This window comes from Melopsittacus undulatus, chromosome 7 (genome assembly GCF_012275295.1).
Source record: "Melopsittacus undulatus isolate bMelUnd1 chromosome 7, bMelUnd1.mat.Z, whole genome shotgun sequence".
NCBI lineage: Eukaryota > Metazoa > Chordata > Aves > Psittaciformes > Psittaculidae > Melopsittacus > Melopsittacus undulatus.
In genome coordinates this window covers 46484513-46501984 of record NC_047533.1, presented here as the reverse complement: position 1 = coordinate 46501984, position 17472 = coordinate 46484513, and the positions used below count along the sequence as shown (strand labels likewise).

Here is a 17472-nt window from a genome sequence, read left to right as displayed (position 1 = left end):
TCAGTAGCACTGCTGTGTGGGGAAAGGGGTGTCTCTTGTCTTCTGCTGCCATAGGCAAACTGACAGCCCCTTTTGCTGTGCTCAGGCTCCCAGTGGTCCATGAGAACAAGAAGGGTGACAAGAGAGCTCTCTCTGCCAGTGCCTGCCATCGCCATGGAGGACAAATTCCTAGGAGCTGGGCACAGCTGCTGACTGATGCATCTGTAGCACAGATGAGTTTGGTGGGGAGGTTGTGTGCTTCTTACATGAGAAGATGCTGAGACCCAAAGCCCCAAGACAAACACTGGGCAGGCAGCGGTGCTAGCAGCCCTCTTGCCCAGTGATCTGGTGACCTTACTTCCCTGCTTCAGAGCATCCCTCAAAGCTGAGAGATATCCCAGTTCCAAAAGCCAACCTGGTTCTCTGGAGACACTGTTACATGAAATCGCTTGGCCAATAGCACTTCTCACCCTGTGAACTTGTGTGCAGGGACATGCACTGCCAGCTGCACAGATTAACCCAGGACAGGCTCATTTCTGCTTTGTCTCCTTGGCAAGCAGAAGTAGCATGAGGCCCTAGAAGAGAGAGGAAAGCTGCTGAACTTAATGCAGGTGAGGGACCAGCCTTGTTGCCCTTCCTTGAGCAGGCAGTGGCAAGAGAGGTGATTTATTTTCAAGGCACAATCCTATTTAGGAGCTCCTTATTCTCTTTTGGTGTTGAGACCGAGGCCAGATGGAGACAGATCTTCTTGTACCTCCCAAGGTTTTTGGACATTTACAACAGGGACTGACATCACTGGAGACCATCCCCTGTGCTGGTTCCCTTCAACCTCATGCCAGAGCTCCTGAGACAAGAAGTATGCAGCTCCAAGGACCATGCACAGTAGTGAGTGATGGGGAAAAAGGTCTAGGGCTGCATGCTGTTCCCCTTCCATCCCATTTCACACAATATGCGAGCTGCATAGACAGCCAGCTCTTGTCCCGGCATCTCCTTCAGGAGGGTGCTTTTCTGATCCTTCTTATGAAGCCTGGAGATTAATGGGTGCTTTGCCCTCATGGATAGAGTACTTGGGTATGATCTGCATTGACACTGGCTGCCAAAAAGAGTAGACGTGTTAGCACTGTCAGGATGATCCTGATTCTTTTGTGGCTGATGTTTTTTACCCTTTAGCCTTCACAAAGAACAGACACTAACATGCTGAAGAAGCAAAGTTGCTTTTTGGGGGAAAACAGAGCAGAGGGGTGAACTAACAGCACAATAGTGGGATGGGACAGGATGGGATGGGAGGTGTGGCAGGGGTGGAGCTGCTCTTCAGACAAGGGGAGATGCCAGGAACAACCCAGACTTTCCAGCACACGCAGGTAGACCCAGTGTGCAGTGCATCCCAGAACTGGCAATGCTGCTCTGCGACTGCTGCTCAGAGTTGTCTTCCCAGTGTGGGTGCAGTCATGCCTCCCATGCTCTTTGGAGCCTGCAGTGCAAAGCTTGTAGGGTAAATCACAGTGGTGATATGTTAATCTCTCTGTGTTAAGATGATCTGAGCTGACAGGGAACAGGAGGAGAGGCTGGGGTCCTCCTCCAACCCTTGGAGAAGAAAGGCAGAAAGAAACAGAGCAGCAATCAAATCCTTGTACTTGTGGAGACCCCAGGCGTTTCCTCCTGAATGGCTCAGCCCACCCAGCTCCCCCCATGTGAATCTCCTGGAGCTGCCAGGACAGGAGTGCTCCAGGAGCCCCTGAAATACCCCAGTTCTTCTCCAGTGTATGGGCAGTAGAGCTTTCCTCGCTGGGGCAGTGCTGAGAGTTGGAGCTCCTCAGTCTAAAGGCAGCCTCCAAGCACCTTCCCACTGAATTCTGAAAAGGAGCATCTGAGTTACTCAGGGCACAGGAGGAAGAGGCCTCTTGGACACGGAGCAATTTTGAAGGCATCAGGAAGACCATTTGCTGCACTCTTCCTCCTCAGCTACGATTTAAGAGAGCATTTGGGCTGTCAGCGCTTCCATTGCAGTCCTCAGGGCTCTTTCAGCAGCAGAACTGGAGCAGAGTACCCCAGCCCGCTGGGCTGCTTTAGGCAGAATGTTGCCATCAAGTGGAGGGAGCTGGTCCTGCTCCTCTGCTCGGCACTACCGATGTACCTGCACTGCTGGATCCAGCGGTGGACTCCCCAGCACAAGAGCAGACATGACCATACTGGAAAGAATCCAGCAAAGGGCTGATGATGGTGGGGGGACTGGAGCGTCTCTGGTAAGAGGAAAGACTGTAAGAGCTCAGACTGTTCTCCCTGGAGAAGGCTCAGGTAAGGGAGCTTACCAATATACTGGTAAGTACTGATGGGGAGGAATGGAGAGAGGAGCCACACTGTGCTTAGTGATGCCCAGCGGCAGCATAAGCGGTGAACATAAACTGAAATCCCATCCAAACCCAAGAAAATACTTGTGTATGCATGTGCATGCAGAGTGTGTGCTGTGTGTATGTGCTTCTCTATTGTGTGTGTTGTGTCTGTATGCATGTTGTGTGTAGAATTTTGTTGTATGTTTTGTGTTGTGAGAGTGGTATTTATGTTGTGTTGTGTGCACAGTGCATGCTTTGTGTGCACGTGTGGTGGTTTGGTGTTTGTTCAGTGTTCATCAGGCGGTGGTCCAGGGTATTTGGCTCCATGGGAGGTGCCAAGGGGCCTTAAGAGCAGCCTCAGCCCCAGAGAGGCTCCAGATAGGGTCAGAGGCATGTGGAAGAGGGAAATGCAAGGCATATGAGGGTTTATGGGGCATGCACTGGGGAAGCTGAGGGTACCCAGGGTGTTATGAGACACGTGGGAGGCCAGAAGATCCTGCAGGAGCTATGGAGCATCCAAGAAAAGCAATGTGACACCCAAAGGGTCAGCATACCACAGGAGAGTTTGGTGCACATCCAGGGCAACAGGGAGACCCTGGAGGGTGTGATGAGGCACCTATGGGAGATGTGGAGCACCCAGGAAAGGGAAATCTATGGGGCACAGGAGAGGTCAGAGGCACCCTAAGGGGCTATGGGACACCCAGGAGGCTGGAAAAGCCCAGGTTTTTATGAGGCACATGGGGAGCCATGTCTGCCTTGGACAGCATTGGGAGCACCCAGAGAGAGGGGTAGGATCGCAGGGTTGCCCAGAAGCTGATGCCAGAGCCCAGGCCTGTGGCATCTCCTTTATTGTAGGCCTTAACAGAGCCTCCAGTGGGAGGGAGAATCCACATTCCCCCCACGTCAAGCCTCACTGGGGAGGAGCATAGGTGCCAGCAAGGTGCACGGGCAGCCCATTACGGCAGGAGACACGCACGTGGTGCTGGACCTCCAATGCCCGGTAGGAGCAAGGGGGCCGGTTGTTCCCCCCGCGCAGGCGGCAGGCTGTGAGGCCCATGGGTGTCGGGGTGCTGTGGAACCCTGCTTCATCGGGTGCCTGGGTGCAGGCAGCCACCAGCTCCTCGGCCGGAGCGTGCACGAAGGTGTTGGAGGGCTTGCAGGGCCGGCCGGCCGCCGTCACCTGCCGCCGCGCCAGCATGGTCTCACAGTAGCGGTGTGCCGAGAGCGGGGATGTCCGGGGATGGTCCACGTGCTGCCGCAGGAACTTCTCATAGCGGGTCTCACCCACCGCTCCCGACAGTGCTGCCAGCACCAGCGCCATGCATAGAGCCCAGCCCGCCATTGGCACCTGTGGGAAGCGGGGTCAGGGACATCCGGACTGCTGGAATCCCGACTGGAAACCCCATGCTGGATGCTTGATTCCTTTACAGGTTCCCCCTCCCATACACCTGGTTTCCCTACAGATCCCTTCAAAATACATGTGGACCCCCCTTGGACACCTGGGCTTATGTGTGGATTTCACCTGGATGCCTGGGTCCCCTACAGAACACCCCATTGATACCTGAGTCCCCTACAGTTCTCCACTCCCCAGAAGCTTGTGTCCCCCATGGATCCCCCCTGAACCCCTATAGATCCACCCCCTACCCCAGCACCTGGATCCCCTACATATCCACCCTGCCCCCTTGGATGCTTGGGCTCCTCAGTGCCCTCCCGCAGACACTCTGGTCCTCTGCACATCCCTCACGCCCACCTGTGTGTGTGTGCCTCAGTTTCCCTTATGGCCTTGGGGTCTCCGGGATCCCTCCCACTCCCTTGCACCTCTTTTATACCGGGCCCAATGGGCAAGGATCCAGGAGGAGGCGCAGGACAAAGAGCAAGGTCCAGCGGATCTGTGTGGGCAGGCAGGGGAGGTCCCGCTCCTCCTGGTGCCCTCCCCCAAGGTCATTAGGCAGTCATTAACGAAGCACGTAACGGGCTGCGCAAATCCCCTGGGATGCTCCCTGCCCATGCTGCTCTGGACCATGCATTTGGCCTTGCCACGTGTCCCGCAGAGGGGCAGGACACCTTGGTCCCCTTGTGTGCCGACGCAGATACCCGGTTCGCTGGAGAGGCAGCATGCTGTCAGCATCACCTCTGCGGCAGCTGCCAGGTGCTCCTGCCCCTCTTTCACGATGTGGTATGTCCATGGCTGCCCTGCACTGCCTCAGGAGCTCCGTCCCTTCCATCTGTACCCCTTGGAAGTGCCTCACAATTACTTCACATGGTCCTGGCTGCTCCACTGGGGCAGGAACTAGCAATGAGACCCTTTCCCTCGACCATGAGGGAGCGCCTCATGGAGTCGCATAGAGAGCGCGTCTCCTCCAGAGGGAGAGGCACCACCCTCCCCAGAAGAGCTGGGAAAGCTCTAAGACCAGCCATGATGAAGGCGGAGAGTTCCCTGCTCTGTAGTGACATCTCTATGGCCCTGCGTGTCTCTCACGGCGGAGGAACACCCCCAGCTGCCCCACACCTAGCGCATTCCCGTCCCACCCTCCCACCTTCCCCCTCTGCCCCTACCACCCGCACCATTGGTCCCGTCCAGCAGTGGTAGGTCCCGGCGAGGAGCGGCCCTTTTCTCGCGAGAGAGCAGCCGCACTCTCGTACAATCCCGCGCGATCTGCTGGTTCCGGTCTTTTCGTGGCCAGGGCGGGACCATGGCGGTCGGCAAGAACAAGCGCCTCACCAAGGGTGGCAAGAAAGGCGCCAAGAAGAAAGTGTAAGGGCGGCGGGACGGGATGGCGCGGGGCTCGGGGGCACCGGGCGGGACCCCGCGGCGCCGGGATGCCGCTGATGCGGGGCGGATGGCGGCGGCCGGCAGCGGGCCGCTGCTGTCATGGCGGCGGCCGGGCTTGGGCCTCGCTGCATGGCAGCGGGAGGGGAGGTGCGGGCTGGGGACCGCTGTGGGAGCGCGGGTCCCGCCCGAGCTGGGTCTCCCGTAGTCCCGCTGTGTGCCCGGTGCGAGGAGCGCTCCTGGCGAGTGGTAGGGCAGCGGCAGGGCTGTGCCCCGTGTCCGGCACCCGTCCCAGCGCCGGCTGCCCAGGCGTAGTGGGTGTAACGTGGTTTGCTTGCTGTGGAAGCAGGGGGTCTCGGGTGGTGGTGGTGGTGGTATATGGTTCGTTGTATGTGGTGTATTTTGGCTGCAGAAGTCAAGGAATAAAATGGGGTACTCGTGGAGAAGTTAAGGGAAGTTAAAAAGCCTGTACTGCTGAGCAGTAGCTGGAATTGTATCACTGTATAGCTTGTCATTTCAGCTTCATGATGTTTCTGCAGTTGATTTCAGGCTTTCTGAAGTAAATTGAATGCTGCCTCCCTGTAATGGGTAATGCTGTCACTGTTCACATACTTGCCATCCTGTCCACGTTAAACTTGACAGCACAGAGTGTTGCCATTTTCATTCCCATTTCAGAAGGCATATGGGGAGGATGTTCTTACTTCAGCCCAGTTTCATCTAAGAAAAGTCAGTAAAACGAATCTTGTCTGCTTTATTTAAATTAAGGGTTGATCCTTTCTCCAAAAAGGACTGGTATGATGTCAAAGCACCAGCAATGTTTAACATCCGAAACATCGGGAAGACGCTTGTCACCAGGACTCAAGGAACTAGTGAGTAGTGGGGCTTTATGCAGTAAAGGGAGAAGTGTTGTTCCATGTGCTGGATCAGAGTGAGACTCAGTTAAAGAACTGCTGACATACAGTTTTTACTCATATTGTTATAAACCTGGAAGCTTAAAAACAAGATGAAGGGCACCTCTAACTTAACTGCTCAATTTCAGTGATTTTTCTGAAGTTGGCAGAGTGTTTAAATGAATAAGCTCAGTTGCAGGGAAGTTAATACAGTGGGCTCCTTGCTTGTCCAGGAGTACCAGAATGTGGCTAGAGTACAGAAGGGCACACCTGAAGTTTCTAATGAACTGATGCTGGGGTAACCTGATGAGTTCGAGGGATGTTAAGAACCTAGGAGTCATTCTGATTATCAGAGGCAGATGTGAAGACTGGTACAGAAGGGTACTGCAGTTCTTGTATCCTCAACATAAGAAGGATATGGAGCTGTTGGAACAAGTCCAGAGGAGAATGATCAGGGGGATGGAGCACCTCCTGTATGAAGACAGACTGAGAAAGTTGAGGCTGTTCAGCCTGGAGAAGGCTGCGTGGAGACCTCATAGCAGCCTTCCAGTATCTGAAGGGGGACTATAAGGATGCTGGGGCAGGACTCTTCAGTAGGAACTGTAGTGAATAGGACAAAGGGTAATGGGTTAAAACTGAAACTGGGGAAGTTCAGGATAGATATAAGGAAGAAGTTCTTTACTGTGAGGGTGGTGAGGCACTGGAATGGGCTGTCCAAAGAAGTGGTAAATGCTCCATCCCTGGTGGTGGTCCAAGGCCAGGGTGAACAGAACCTTGGGCAATAAGAACATGTGAGGTGTCCCTGTCCATGGCAGGGGGATTGGAACTGGCTATTCTTAAGGTCCTTTCCAAGCCTAACTATTCTATGATTCTATAAAGACCCATCATGTTTGAAGAGACTGAAATGTGAAACTTACAGGTCAAGTGATCTCTTAGAGATGAAATAGCTAACTTTGTGGGAACACAGGTACATGTGTCACTGAATGGTGAAGGCATTTTGTGTGGTCTGGCATACCTCAGGAAAGGGGAGCATCTGTTAGAAATGCAGGGTGATCCACGTAAGAGGCATCAGTATTTTTGGAAGGTCAGCTGTGTAGAATGGTTATATGGCTGTGTTATACTATTCTAGTTTCACTTAAATTTACAAAGATGAGCATTATTTTCAACTGTATACATGTGAAGTAAAAAAGGGTCATGTAAACCAAGCAGGAGTTGGCCAATGTTAAAATGGTTGGTTATTAGAGCAGTACTCAATATGGTTGTTGCTGATTGAGCTCTGCTGAGCACATGCTTCTCTTTCTGTTATTGTTCATAATTTCCAAATACTTTGTAACCACTTCCATTGAAATAAAAAAAACCCCAACCCCAAAGCTCTTGTATATCCTGGGATCTGCTGTGTACTGGTATTTGTGTTCAGTGCCTGATACAATTACCCTAAAAAGATTCCTCACCAAATTAACAAAATACAGTATTTGGTTCTAGGAGTTGAATTGATCTTGGTCAAGATGCATATAAACTTCAGAGCTGTGAAGCTAGTGGCATCCCTTACTGTTAGAAATCGTAAAATGGAAATTCAGTATTTGATTTGAATAATGTGTTTCTAATGTTAATAAAAGGTTTTATTTGTTTCATAACACAGAAATTGCCTCTGATGGGCTGAAGGGTCGTGTATTTGAAGTGAGCCTGGCTGATCTACAGAATGATGAGGTTGCCTTCCGTAAATTTAAGCTGGTAACTGAGGACGTTCAGGGCAAAAATTGTCTGACCAACTTCCATGGAATGGACCTCACCAGGGATAAAATGTGCTCCATGGTCAAAAAGTGGCAGGTGTGTAAAGCGCGAGGTCTGCGTTGCTGTCAGTGCCTCAGGGAAAGGAGGCAGCCACTGGTGCATGTACAGCTGCATTTGCAGTGGCAGCAGCAGATGTTAGTGAATGTCAGGTGGGTCAGGTTGAGAAACCTGTCTGTCATGTTGATGGTAAATGGCTGTTTTTCTTTTAGACAATGATTGAAGCCCATGTAGATGTCAAAACGACCGATGGTTACTTGCTGCGCCTCTTCTGCGTGGGTTTCACAAAGAAGCGCAATAACCAAATCCGCAAGACCTCGTATGCCCAGCATCAGCAGGTGCGGCAGATCCGCAAGAAGATGATGGAAATCATGACCCGAGAGGTCCAAACCAATGACCTGAAAGAAGTTGTCAATAAGCTGTAAGCTCTCCCTCTGTTTTATTGTTTGGTTTTTTTCCCCCCCTTATAGTTTACATGGTTGCTTGTTAGCCAGTTTTCCCTGGGTACTTGGGGATGGCAGGTGCTTCACGTAGTGTTTAGCAGAGATCAGGCAAAGTGCCTCTCATGTTGAAAACCCAGCACACTGTTCTTTTCAAATACTGAATCTCTACGTAGTATTTGGCTTCCATCAACCATCATAAATAAGTTTGCATAAGTTTGCGTAAATGTAGAATTAGGCTCTCCAGAGGTTTTTTTGATTCATGTAGCTACAGACTAAAATTGTAACTGATCAGTTGGGGCTGTGAATGTTCTGGGTTCTTCTGATAGAAGGACGTTCTCCGAAGTGTGGTTTTTGCTTCCAGAAGTTGCACGTTCAGCTCTCAACATGAGCACACTTACACTATATCTCTTCTAATACTGCAAGGAAAATGTTTTGTAATCTAAATGTACTTAAAGAACAGAGTGAAGGTTGTGTTGATAATACAGGCTTCTGTAGAATATTATGTATGCTTAAGAATTCTTTTAAGCCTGTGCTGTTGAAGAAGCAGAAACAGTGTTTAATGTTCTTGGGCTGCTGTGCTCTGATTCCTCAGGATTCCAGATAGTATTGGCAAAGACATAGAGAAGGCATGTCAGTCCATTTACCCACTTCACGATGTCTATGTCCGCAAGGTTAAGATGCTGAAGAAGCCCAAGTTCGAATGTAAGTCAGTTACTGCAGACTTCGATGCTCTTAGAGGAGGAGGTGGGAAGCTGTTGGTTTAAAATGCATTTGCTCTTGGAAAACATGTTAAAACAGCATCATAAGCTTCAGTAGCTTCTTTACTACTAGTAAAGAAGCATGTCCTAGTCCAGTGTTTGGCTTTCAGGCTTGACAGCCAAGCAGGATTCCTGCACTTCAGAGCTTTTTTGAATTCTTGCCTGAAACTGCTGATGAATGCTTAAAGGCTTTGGCGTGGGAATGAGTGATGACAAAATGTTTCGGTCCCAAATGACATGGAATGATTCTATCTTCCCATTTTCTGACATTCCCGTATAATTCAGCAGCCTGTTGTTGACTTTCTTTTAAACAAAAAGTTTAATTTGCAATTTCGCTGTGTAGCACTTTCCTCCCTGCTTGTTTTTGTCTGTCAGTTGCATCTCTTTGCATGAGCCTTCTGAAGTGGCCTTGATCATGCCCACATTGAATCTTCTGGTGGTTTAATTTGTATCTGATGAGCAATTCAGTAATTTAAAACTGTTTGAGTAGGTGCATCTCTCACTGTTTATAACACTCCTTCTTTCTAGTGGGCAAGCTGATGGAGCTGCATGGAGAAGGTGGTGGTGCTGGCAAACCCTCTGGAGACGAGGCAGGCACTAAAGTAGAGCGGGCTGATGGATACGAGCCACCCGTGCAAGAATCTGTCTGAAACTAAAAATCGATGGAAAATAAAAGTTCTAATATACAGAGCTATTGCTTGGTTGCTTGTATTGCTGCTAGACAGAGTTGGCACTGGGTGTGTGGATGGGATTTTCATCAGGTAAACCCATTGCCTTAATTTAAAAAACCCTAAACTGGAGATCTGCTTTTCATGGCTGGTGGTGTGAGATGGGTGGAAGAAAGCAGACTGTGCAATGCTAAAGGTTCTGAATGTTGGGGTTTCCCAGGAATTTTGGTCCTTGCAAAAGAAATTTTGTGTGCATGTGCAGAGGCTGCTGTGGTAACAGGTGCACCAAGGAGCATTGTGCAGGGAAATGGGGGTGTCACACAGGGAAACCTGTTGTTTCTGGGAGTTTAATATAGGGAAGTTTTAGGGATTTATCCATACTGCTTCCTTAATAAATATGTTTAAGCTTGGTGGCAGTTAGATATGACCTGTCATGGGATAGACTTTGTCTCTGAAAGTCAAAAGGTGTCAAATCTTGAGTCAAATACAACTCAGATTTATTTGATAGGGAAGCAGGGTTTTGAGCAGTGCATAATATGCTCAAGAACAGGGTTGTGTGTTCAGCCTCTGTGAGAACTGAAGGGTAGGTGTAATCACAGTTAAAAACCCAGTGGAACTTGAGGGGGAAGAATTCTGCCATGAAATGGCAAAAGTCAATGTTCAGAACGTAAAGCACACTGAAGTGCTTTGCTGAGTAATTCTGAGTTTTTTCCATCATCAGGTGGCATTTTTGCTGCTTGTTTGGCTTATGCAGGCTTAAAAATTGAAAAGAGTGTATTTCTGGCTAAGTATTGCGCACTGTGGGCATGTTTTGATTATAGAATTCGGCAGCAAACCTAAACCTGTGCTGTTAAATTGTTTGGAAGTTTGTGATTTAAAATCAGAATAAAACAGTCTTGACCTATCTGGGAAGGTCTCTGAGGTAGTGGTGGCTTGTGCAGTCAGCTCTGAAATAGCTTTGGGCAAGAAAGGGAGGAAAGTAATGAAATGTTACTGTTGTAACAAAGATACTAGGGGGGAGTAAAGGAGTGCTGCCTACGAGGGCTGTACTCTTCCATGTTGCGGACTTCTGTCTTTTCCTGGTTAATTCTAATGTGGAGTAAATTGTGGGCAAAATGAAAACATGTTTCTTAATTTATCTGAGAGACTGCACAGATTGGATATCGTGTTGCGATTCCAAGTTGATGTTTTAATATGGGGAATGATACTGAAACAGCCCGTGACTTACTACTCAGGTAACCATCTTTTTGGCCTGTAAATGCAGGCCTGCTCATCCTGCTTTTTGTTTTGTGAAGTGGAAGTATAGTGAGTTTATGAAACTGTCATGATGCTGAAGCAGGCAGAAGGAATGGTGCCACTTCTAATCTGCTTTGTTCTTTCCATCTGTAGTGTTCAGGCAGATGTCATTCAAGTCAGTCACAGTCACATTTTTGAAGACATATATTACCATAAAAGTCTCTTTGCTTCCTAATAAAAATGAGCATTTTTTGCTGGAGTTGGAAAACTGATTTAGCACAGGTGTGGGGGGATTAGTGATCTTTGAACCTACTGCAGTAAGTTTCAGTGCAGGTGTGTACATACGTGTCTATGTGCATCAGAGTAAGATCTGCCTGCTTTCTAGTAATTGACATGTGCTGGCTGTGTTGTCTCCGTGTGGCAGTACTGCCACCAAATAAATCCAAAGGGACTACAGGTGGCCTGTACCCTCTGGACTAGAAAAGTTAGAATCTGAAGGAGTAATTTCTGAGAACTTGTGCCTTTTATCCTGCTAGTTTTTCCTTCAGCTGTATATCTGAGGAGGAGTGTACGTTGCAAAAAGGCTAGTCCAAGAGGATCTGGGGAAGGAACAAGAACTTGCTTTATTCATGTTGGTTTTAATTTGTATTTTGGAACAGTAGTCTGCTGGCACTACTATGTAGGCACTGTGGGTAAATGTATGCGTTACAACATGAGGTCAGATGGGGCAGAAGTAAGCAGGAAGGAAAGTTTTGTGCATCCCCTGTATTCTTTGTACACATACCAGCTGAAAAAGCATGTATGAATAGGAGCAATCGGCAAAGCACGCCTGAGGAATTGCTAATCAGCCCAGGGTCAGCCTGTGTGTTTGTCTCAAATGATCTCGCCATGGTGAGTAATGCTTTGCTCTTGTGTGATACGTGCAATGACAGCTGATTGCTGCAGGTCATAAGTGTGAAACACACCTGAGTGTGAGGGCTGGAATAAACTGTGTTACAGCCATCAGGTTTCTCTGAGGGGTCTGGGCCACTTGCAAAGTGATGTGATACTACTGCATTGTTGGTTTGGGGGTGGGTTGTTAGAATTAGTCTTTTTGTTTGGGGTTTTTGTTGCTGTTGGGTTTAAGCAGAATGAGATCCATAAAACTTGTGGAAAGCTCAGGGCTCACCAACTGCAATGCCATTGTGACTTAATTATAAAAATTTTATTGGTTAAATACATTCTTAATTTACAGAGGTACCATAACAAACTTACTGGACTTAACAAAGATTTATTTAGGACACTTAGTTGTACACATAACACAGATGTCTTCCTGAAGCTATCTCCAGAGGGTAGGTCAAACAGAAAAGGGTTTTGATAAATGAGGCTTTTACTATCGTACTAATGTATGTGGGGTCTAGCAGAATTTCAAGGCTACAGCTGAAATTTGCTGCTATATTGCAGATAGGATTTGTGCTCCACCTCATTCTCCCTTCTTTTTTGCAGATTCTGTACTGTACACCTTAGGAATTTCACATTACCATCAGTATGCAGTTTCATGATGACATGAGGAATCAGTCTTAAGAAAATCCCTTCCTGTAAAAGCCGAGCATGGAACTTGTTTGGGTTTTAAGAACTGGGCTGTAGTAGCTGCCTGCAGTAATGCAAGCAGCCTGTAGATGGCACTCCTTGCTCTGAAGATAAGGCTTTGCTGCTCTTCCTGCCCTGCGTGACAGGAGATGGTTCAAATAAAGCAGTGGCCTTAGTCAGGCACTGACTTTTACACATTCAGTGGAAATTACGAAAAAAACCTGGTCAATACAGTTATAAAAAGGGGAAGAGGAAACTGGAAAAAAAAATAGAAAAAGTCGGTTCTACTTTTGAGACTTGTATCAAAATCTTAGAAAACTGCCAGACAAACAGTAAGTAAACATTATACACTTCAGCCTTATCCACCACCCCAGTGATGTGGTGGGTCTTGGGAGGAACTGGGAATCGTGTTGGTATGGGCTCTGCTTGGTTCTGCTGTTCTCCTCACACTGAGATCATTGGAGGATCAGGGGCTGCAGTGGCCCAGGTCATGGTGGAAGAAGCCTGTTCTCAGTAGGGTGACCCACTCAAAGGTTGTGGTTGAAAAGCTTTCAGTGTGCTTGCAGGTGTCAGGCAAGCTAGATAACTGTGTGTTTTCCTTGGATTTCTCCAGACAGAGATGGCTGTCTTATTGGAGTAAACAACAAGAACCTTTGAATCTCCTGGCAGGATAGCTTGGGGAAGTGGGAAGGTTTGTCCTTGGTGGATTTACTTACACTGAAGTTTGATTCCACAGGAGTTCTGGACAGGCTTGCTAGGGATGTTAAAACTGAATAGTAGGTGTATAAATTGTCATGTTCCCATCTTTCTAGACTAGCACATGATTTATAATTGTTTCTATGTTAATCCCATTAATGAAAGCAGAAATCCAGTTTCTGCTTAATTAAAACTGCGATCTACCTCCCCCAGTTGTGTGAATGGTATTGCTGCAGTTTAAATACAAAACATTTCACATTCATGAAGCTTCTAGAGAAATAGAAAAAGGAGTACTAAGGTCTATGTCTGTATTTGCACATACTGTGCCATAACTGTGATTGATGTGCAGAGTAAACCAGTGCTGAGGACCTCATGCCTGTGCTACATGTTCCTTGGGCTCACTTAGCCTGTTCCCTGCTGTAGGGGAGTCCTGTGCCTGCTGTGATGGTAATCAAAGTGCAATGCACAAGGAGGGGAGGGTTGTCCTCACCAATTTGCTTAGATACTGAATTAGATGCACCCCGATCTTTGGCAGCAGTAGGTACTTGTCATAGTATTACACCTCCCCTTGGTAAACTTGTAGGCAGGTATGTGACTAAGTTAAAAGCATCTCAAGATCAGTCACGATGCTTCTAGTTTCTAGTCTCCATCCACCACTCAACTGTTGGCCTTTTTGCAACCTGAACTTCCAGACCCACAAGAAAATCCTGTAAGAGTATCCCAGTACCTAGTGACATGCATTTCTTCTGCAGTAAGGATTTGTGCTTACAGTTTACTGGTTCCTTTTTGCTATAGTACAATAGTGCTGGAATACAGTCAGCAATGCAAGAGCCAGCTGCAGGGTAGTGTTTTCCATTCCAGTCTGATGAAGTTAGCAGTTAATCAAAATGTGTTCAACTATTTTGTCAGAAGTCAGGTGTTGCAGAAAAGGAATTTATAGGAACTTCTGGTAATAACATGAAGGTACCTCAGCCATGTCTTCCTTAGTTTGTTGTTCAGGTCACGCTGCTGCTTTTCACTAAATGACTTTGCTCGAAGTAACCTCTTGCCAGGCGTGTTTTCCTTAAGGCCTCAACAGACCATTTATAATGATGCTCAGTATAGTCGGTATGTGGTAACAAACTGGAAACTAATCCCATGTCTGCTGAAAGCTAAAACCAAGGCTGTATAATATTCTTCATGTTAAGGACAGGAATGGTGTTACTGAAGTATGTTCCAGTTCTTGAGTGGCAAATGAAATGCAGGCTGAGCAAAGACTGGCTTTCCACTTTACACGAAGGGGGTGGAGGGGTAAATAGTTGGAATAGTGCAGCTACTGCATGGAGGGGGTCTGTGAAAGCTCAATAAATGCTGTCTGTCACAACTAACTGCAGCTGGGAAAGAAGGGCACAATGGTGCTTGAAGAACAGTGGGTAGTAGGAAAATGTAAACCTGCATCTGGAAAGGATTCTGGGGGAAGGAGGTCTAAGATGATTCATACCAATTTGAACATTATTCATTGAGAAGCAAAATACAAGTTTTACTTTTGTGATCTTCCTGTATGAGCAGCTTGGGCTAATAATGGAAGAATATTACATAAGGATTTGCTTTGAGTCTTCCCTCTCACCTGAATTAGATTTGATATTTTTCTGCTATGACATATCAGTTATCTTCCTTATCTTCTAAGCCATAAAACAAGCAGATCCTACTGCTAATGTGGAAGCCAAGTGGTAATGAAACCTGACTATCAAACTTGATCTACATACTGAGTTCTGTAATTAGATCTTAAAAAACAATTTTAAAATTTGGATTTAAAAAAGATTGGAAAGAAGCCCAAAGAAGCTTTATGCAGACTTTGTGCATGATAAATGTAATACCAGATAGTAAATGTACTAGAATGCTATTTTTAAGTTAAAATGGTGTTGCACCACAGTATTTCCCTAGCTGGAAACTACTACAAACCCTGCTTGTATTTGGAGCATTCATGAAGCTTGACTATATACACTGTCATAAAAGACTCCAATTCTCTTATTTGACTTCAAGATACTAGTATAACTGTCTAGAAAAAGTAGTGCAAAACATTGATAGTCAAAACACATTGATGTCTTTGCTGTGCCTTTAGGATAGAAAACATTCTCTCCTGTGTGCAGGAAGTACAAAGAGAAGCAACGCTCATGGTGCCTTTAAAATCTGAACAAAGTTCTTGGGAAATATCCCAGACTTTCCTTGTATCTCTCCACTCATCCAGTCCTCGTCCACAGATTCCAGCTCTGTTATTATCTCACCTGTCTGTAAGAGAAGGAGTAACGTGAGCCTGTGCAGCTTACCCTGCAATGCTAACACATGCATAGCTGATGTTACTCAGAAGCAATTAATACCAATCAAATAGAAGTAGGATATGGCCAGTCTCTTCTATTGGTTGTATCTCTGAGATTGTTTGTCCAAACTAGCTGAAGCTTCTTTTAGGGTAAATACTTGTCTATACTGAAAAAGCACTGCTGGGTAACTTCTTGTGTTGCTGAAGCTCTCCAGGCAGGCAGGTACATAAGAGAGTTGTCTCACTTGTTATTTGTGTGTTTCCCTGCTATTATTAGGCTTTCTTTTCTGGCAACACTTAGACTGGTTTTTTTTCTTTCCCCTTTTTTTCCTTCTTTCAGTTTAGTCCCAGTATTTGGAAAGTTTCCAGAGGAAAGTGTCCTGTCTTCAGAAGGAAAATCATCATCTACATATCTCAGTGTGCCTGTTTAAAATAATCTGCAGCTCCTGTGTTTGATCCTTCCTCCTGTTTTCATCATCTCATGCCACACCCTTCATCTGAGGTACTGTCATGGCCCTGACCTTTCTGCCCTTTCTGCCAGTACCTTTGTTCCCCTTTTCTGCTTTAAAAAATCATCTGTCGTTTCAGCATTGCAAGCAGCTAGTGCTGAAATTTATTATTTTGCTATTTTAGAAGGGAAAATAGTGTGTTCCAGCTGATACACAACATTTTGGACCTGCTGTAGAAGTCTTGTTTCTCAGAAACTCGCTTTTGAGGACACAGTTAGGTAAGTCATGACTTTGAATCCACAAGGGCATGCTCACTGTTTCTTGTTCAAGCTTCTTAACACTATCTGGGCATCCACCAAATATTTAATTTCTCCCTTTGTTCCTTTGACGACTTCATATTGTGCTGCCCAATTGAGATTTTGCTGTACTAGGCGTCTCTTAGAGTAACTGTTGCTGTAGCACTGGCACTCTTACTATCATCCTCCTTCTTGTTGCTGCTAAAAAAAAGATGTTCCCTTGACCATATCCACTGGTCAAGAACTGAAAGTACTGCAAAATAAGGTTGGTTTGTTTCTAGTTGTTTTCTGGATCAGAGAAGTCAGAGGAATTCTGTACCTCCTGACCTCTTTTCAATGTCTTCAGTGAAGACTGCCAATATGAATCAGAATGGTAAGGGCAAACTTTGTTGAGAGACTATTTATCAAATGTATTAATATCTATTCCTATTACATGTACTTTGTTCTTTCTTGTTCCAAACCTACTTTCACAGTAGATAATCTTTTTTTTTTTTTAGCATTCGTTAGCAGCATAAGACCTTTTGGAAAAATGTCTAATAGAGGTACTTACTTTGAAGGAAAGCTCATCTTCATTTTCTCCATGAAAATCATAAAGAGCTTTGGCTTTTCCTTTCTTTCCTCCTACAGACTGTGACAGCTCTACCTTGGCTGCAGAACATGGACAAGACAAGTTATTTGGGTTGGAATGAAATAAATCTGTTTCCAGAAAAGTTCTCTGTCATTCTCGTGTTTTCTCCCTACTACTGTGCTACAGGCTGTCCAGATGGTATTACTATTGCTACTTGGCAAATTCACTGTCCTACTGGAATAAAAATCTCTACTGCTAGCAGTTCATTTTACAGTACTAACACATTCTCATAGTTCTGCTTTTACAAGGACTAAAATGAAGGTTCACTTGCGTAACTTTCCAATAATGATACCTAGTAAAAGGTGTCTTTTCCTCTTTGTACTTGGAGATGAAGCAGCACCTGGTGTGTGCTATTTGCCAGTCAGGTGGAATTTATTCCCTGTCAACTTTCTCTCATAGCTTTACTTGCAAAAGCAATGGGAAAAAACAGTGACATTTTATGTCCTCTGTGAAGGTTTTGCCTGCAGTGATTTGGGGACCAAACAGAAGCTTCGGGAGAGCAAGCAGCCTTTGTTCCTTGCTTCACCAAGGGCATTACAATAGATCTGTGCTAAGATGCACCAGTTGTAGTTATCTACAGTTCTGCCAGCTCTTTGGCTATGCTGCAGTGTTTTCTTCAGCTGAGGGAGAAGCTGGTTCTCTAGTCATCCCCTGCACCTTTTGTACCCCTGGATTC

The 17472-nt window shown here is 46.5% G+C and overlaps 3 protein-coding genes, 1 long non-coding RNA gene and 1 other non-coding gene across 6 annotated transcripts in view; 3 read left to right on the top strand and 2 right to left on the bottom strand.

The window, feature by feature from the left end:
• Positions 1 to 3111: 3111 nt before the first annotated feature.
• On the bottom strand, positions 3112 to 4971 carry LOC101879763 (ribonuclease CL2-like). The gene is made up of 2 exons (XM_005149017.3): positions 4875 to 4971; positions 3112 to 3657 (listed from the first exon to the last, which is right to left on the bottom strand). Exons 1-2 carry the CDS (start codon positions 4875 to 4877, stop codon positions 3220 to 3222), a joined length of 441 nt encoding a protein of 146 aa, XP_005149074.2. The 5' UTR covers positions 4878 to 4971; the 3' UTR covers positions 3112 to 3219.
• RPS3A (ribosomal protein S3A) lies at positions 4912 to 9648 on the top strand. The gene is made up of 6 exons (XM_005148953.3): positions 4912 to 5064; positions 5845 to 5948; positions 7609 to 7796; positions 7970 to 8178; positions 8793 to 8902; positions 9487 to 9648. The coding sequence occupies exons 1-6, from the start codon at positions 5003 to 5005 to the stop codon at positions 9606 to 9608; spliced, it is 795 nt and encodes a 264-aa protein (XP_005149010.1). The 5' UTR covers positions 4912 to 5002; the 3' UTR covers positions 9609 to 9648.
• Positions 9160 to 9229, top strand: LOC115946505 (small nucleolar RNA SNORD73). Its single transcript, XR_004080564.1, has one exon. It is a non-coding gene; the product is annotated as a small nucleolar RNA SNORD73 (small nucleolar RNA).
• Positions 9649 to 12044: 2396 nt separating the features above from the next.
• The window catches only part of SH3D19 (SH3 domain containing 19), an 84139-nt gene continuing 78711 nt past the window's right edge, over positions 12045 to 17472 (bottom strand). For both annotated transcript variants that reach the window (XM_034064736.1, XM_031048769.2), the window contains exons 19-20: positions 16719 to 16816; positions 12045 to 15395 (exon numbers count right to left, since the gene is read on the bottom strand). In XM_034064736.1, the coding sequence (XP_033920627.1) occupies positions 15279 to 15395; positions 16719 to 16816 (215 nt within the window). In that variant the 3' untranslated portion in view covers positions 12045 to 15278. The remainder of the gene's footprint in view (positions 15396 to 16718; positions 16817 to 17472) is intronic.
• Positions 12634 to 16916, top strand: LOC115946481 (uncharacterized). The gene is made up of 3 exons (XR_004080551.2): positions 12634 to 15925; positions 16057 to 16150; positions 16666 to 16916. It is a non-coding gene; the product is annotated as an uncharacterized lncRNA (long non-coding RNA).